Genomic DNA, 4,630 nt, shown 5'->3' with positions numbered 1-4,630 from the left:
TAGACACGATGAAGTCATTGACATCATTAAAAGTAGCCTTGCCTCTGCCCAATGTCCAGCAGAGAGAAAACCCCGCAATCTATTGAACCGTAACTCTGCTATCTTTGCCGGCCGACCAGATGGAATCAAACTACATCCTTGGAAGGGTGGCAGACAGTTGGCTTGGGACTATACTTGCGTATCCACCCTGGCAATTACATATATTGACCTCTCTGTCGGCCAAGCAGGAGCCGCGGCGACACACAGAGAAAGACACAAGTCAGCCAAGTACAGGCAATTAGATCATCGGTACAACTTCGTTCCAATAGGATCTGGGACTTTTGGTCCACGGGAGAGAGAGTGCAAGAAGGTTTCTTAAGGATCTTGGTTCCAAGCTCATTGACACCACAAGAGACCCTAGAGCGGCAAGTTTTCTCTTCCAGCGCCTCAGTGTCGCGATCCAGAGGAGGAATGCCCGTTGCATCCTCGGGCCCTGTCCGGCGTCGGAGTTCGAAGAAATCTACAGCCTCTAGGAAACAAACTTCCGCTTATTTCCTCTTAATGTTCTCATTGTGTATAATCAGATATGTAGCTGTATAACCTTGTATAATAAAGTGTATAACATAAAACAAAAAAGGGGTGGTAGGAGAAGTGAACACTCATATGTATTCAGAGTTAAATGGCAAGTTTTTCTCTGAATGCTCTGTGTTCCCTTCTCTGAGGCTGTGGGTCCCTACAATTGCACGAGAGGTGGTACCCCTTCATATATATATATATATATATATATATATATATATATATATATATATATATATATATATATATATATATATATATATATATATATATATATATATATATATATATATATATATATATATATATATATATATATATTGCATATGACTGCATATTCTGTGTTGATTATTTTCTTGTTTAGGGCTTCTATCCCTCTGACTAGTGCTCCTGTATCTTGGTTCAACTGGAGGAACATTTCTCCAAATGTCAACTTTGTTCGAGGTAAACTAAAAGAACAATTAACTGTATAATGTATTACACCAGTAATTATAAATTTACACAACGTTTCGAACCTACATGGTTCATTCTCAAGTGATGGGACTGTAAGATTGATTGGTCAGGCTTTAGCTGCCCAAGACGTGGCACGGGCATGAATAGCCCATAAATGGAACTGTAAAAAATGAGACTGTACTGGGCATATTGGATTTATACCATTAGGGAGGTCAGTTACGTAATACAAATAGGTGAGGAGTATGGCGTAAAGGGGAAAAGAATAAGGCATAAAAGGGGGGACGTAAATGGGGACGAATAAAGCGGAAAAAAGGGAGGAAACGCATACAAATCCGGTCTTGTTCTTACTCTCCCGCCAGATTCACAAAGCAGTTACGCAAGCACTTACGAACCTGCGGCAAGAGTCACGAAGCAGTTACGCAAGCACTTACGAACCTGGGGCAAGATTCACGAAGCAGTTACGCAAGTACTTACGAACGTGTACATCTTTCCTCAATCTTTGACGACTTTGGTTACATTTATTAAACAGTTTACAAGCATGAAAACTTGCCAATCAACTGTTGTTATTGTTATAAACAGCCTCCTGGTGCTTCGGAGCTCATTAACTGTTTAATAATTGTAAACAAACCCCCCAAAGATTGAGAAAAGATGGACAGGTTCGTAAGTGCCTGCGTAACTGCTTCGTGAATCTGGTCATGGTGGGTAGAGTGAATAGTTCCGTTATTTGGGTATTTATGGCGGGTTGTTCAGCTTTTGTATGAATGGTTTCAAGAATTTGTAATCTTCTTACATCCTGAGTTTTGTCTATTATGTAAGCATTTTGATTCAACATTTCTCTTGTTAACAAGAGAAATGTTGAATAAAAGTCGTGAGACTGGATGGGATTTCCTTCAGCTGAGACGTCGTCTGTGATTGGTCGAGGCCTAGGCCTTATTATTGTGTAGTTTGGTTGTTTGGTCCACGCTCGATCCAACAACCAAATGATGGAACTGTTTTGGCAACATTCTGCCACTCAGAACACACTATTAACAAACCAAATGATTGGTAATAAGTCAGTAATAACACAAATGATTGGTAATAAGTCAGTAATAACACAAATGATTGGTAATAAGTCAGTAATAACACAAATGATTGGTAATAAGTCAGTAATAACACAAATGATTGGTAATAAGTCAGTAATAACACAAATGATTGGTAATAAGTCAGTAATAACACAAATGATTGGTAATAAGTCAGTAATAACACAAATGACTGGTAATAAGTCAGTAATAACACAAATGATTGGTAATAAGTCAGTAATAACACAAATGACTGGTAATAAGTCAGTAATAACACAAATGATTGGTAATAAGTCAGTAATAACACAAATGGTTGGTAATAAGTCAGTAATAACACAAATGATTGGTAATAAGTCAGTAATAACACAAATGATTGGTAATAAGTCAGTAATAACACAAATGATTGGTAATAAGTCAGTAATAACACAAATGATTGGTAATAAGTCAGTAATAACACAAATGGTTGGTAATAAGTCAGTAATAACACAAATGATTGGTAATAAGTCAGTAATAACACAAATGATTGGTAATAAGTCAGTAATAACACAAATGACTGGTAATAAGTCAGTAATAACACAAATGATTGGTAATAAGTCAGTAATAACACAAATGACTGGTAATAAGTCAGTAATAACACAAATGATTGGTAATAAGTCAGTAATAACACAAATGGTTGGTAATAAGTCAGTAATAACACAAATGATTGGTAATAAGTCAGTAATAACACAAATGATTGGTAATAAGTCAGTAATAACACAAATGATTGGTAATAAGTCAGTAATAACACAAATGATTGGTAATAAGTCAGTAATAACACAAATGGTTGTTAATAAGTCAGTAATAACACAAATGACTGGTAATAAGTCAGTAATAACACAAATGACTGGTAATAAGTCAGTAATAACACAAATGGTTGGTAATAAGTCAGTAATAACACAAATGATTGGTAATAAGTCAGTAATAACACAAATGATTGGTAATAAGTCAGTAATAACACAAATGATTGGTAATAAGTCAGTAATAACACAAATGATTGGTAATAAGTCAGTAATAACACAAATGATTGGTAATAAGTCAGTAATAACACAAATGATTGGTAATAAGTCAGTAATAACACAAATGACTGGTAATAAGTCAGTAATAACACAAATGACTGGTAATAAGTCAGTAATAACACAAATGACTGGTAATAAGTCAGTAATAACACAAATGACTGGTAATAAGTCACTAATAACACAAATGACTGGTAATAAGTCAGTAATAACACAAATGATTGGTAATAAGTCAGTAATAACACAAATGACTGGTAATAAGTCAGTAATAACACAAATGACTGGTAATAAGTCAGTAATAACACAAATGATTGGTAATAAGTCAGTAATAACACAAATGATTGGTAATAAGTCAGTAATAACACAAATGACTGGTAATAAGTCAGTAATAACACAAATGACTGGTAATAAGTCAGTAATAACACAAATGACTGGTAATAAGTCAGTAATAACACAAATGACTGGTAATAAGTCAGTAATAACACAAATGATTGGTAATAAGTCAGTAATAACACAAATGACTGGTAATAAGTCAGTAATAACACAAATGACTGGTAATAAGTCAGTAATAACACAAATGACTGGTAATAAGTCAGTAATAACACAAATGATTGGTAATAAGTCAGTAATAACACAAATGACTGGTAATAAGTCAGTAATAACACAAATGACTGGTAATAAGTCAGTAATAACACAAATGACTGGTAATAAGTCAGTAATAACACAAATGACTGGTAATAAGTCAGTAATAACACAAATGATTGGTAATAAGTCAGTAATAACACAAATGACTGGTAATAAGTCAGTAATAACACAAATGACTGGTAATAAGTCAGTAATAACACAAATGATTGGTAATAAGTCAGTAATAACACAAATGATTGGTAATAAGTCAGTAATAACACAAATGACTGGTAATAAGTCAGTAATAACACAAATGACTGGTAATAAGTCAGTAATAACACAAATGACTGGTAATAAGTCAGTAATAACACAAATGACTGGTAATAAGTCAGTAATAACACAAATGATTGGTAATAAGTCAGTAATAACACAAATGGTTGGTAATAAGTCAGTAATAACACAAATGATTGGTAATAAGTCAGTAATAACACAAATGATTGGTAATAAGTCAGTAATAACACAAATGATTGGTAATAAGTCAGTAATAACACAAATGATTGGTAATAAGTCAGTAATAACACAAATGACTGGTAATAAGTCAGTAATAACACAAATGGTTGTTAATTAATGTTCTACAAGTGCATTAATAATTACATTACAGCCCTTCTTGAGATGATTTCGGGGCTTTAGTGTCCCCGCGGCCCGGTCCTCGACCAGGTCTCCACCCCCAGGAAGCAGCCCGTGACAGCTGACTAACACCCAGGTACCTATTTTACTGCTAGGTAACAGGGGCATAGGGTGAAAGAAACTCTGCCCATTGTTTCTCGCCGGCGCCTGGGATCGAACCCAGGACCACAGGATCACAAGTCCCGCGTGCTGTCCGCTCGG

The 4,630-nt window shown here is 35.1% G+C and overlaps 1 protein-coding gene across 1 annotated transcript; it reads left to right on the top strand.

The window, feature by feature from the left end:
- The first annotated feature begins 2,045 nt into the window (after positions 1-2,045).
- On the top strand, positions 2,046-4,370 carry LOC138371227 (mucin-19-like). The gene has a single exon (XM_069336053.1). The coding sequence runs from the start codon at positions 2,046-2,048 to the stop codon at positions 4,368-4,370; it is 2,325 nt and encodes a 774-aa protein (XP_069192154.1).
- The last annotated feature ends 260 nt before the right edge of the window (positions 4,371-4,630 follow it).

Source organism: Procambarus clarkii, chromosome 4, assembly GCF_040958095.1.
Source record: "Procambarus clarkii isolate CNS0578487 chromosome 4, FALCON_Pclarkii_2.0, whole genome shotgun sequence".
Taxonomy (NCBI): Eukaryota; Metazoa; Arthropoda; class Malacostraca; order Decapoda; family Cambaridae; genus Procambarus; species Procambarus clarkii.
This window is presented reverse-complemented; position numbering and strand designations above follow the sequence as displayed.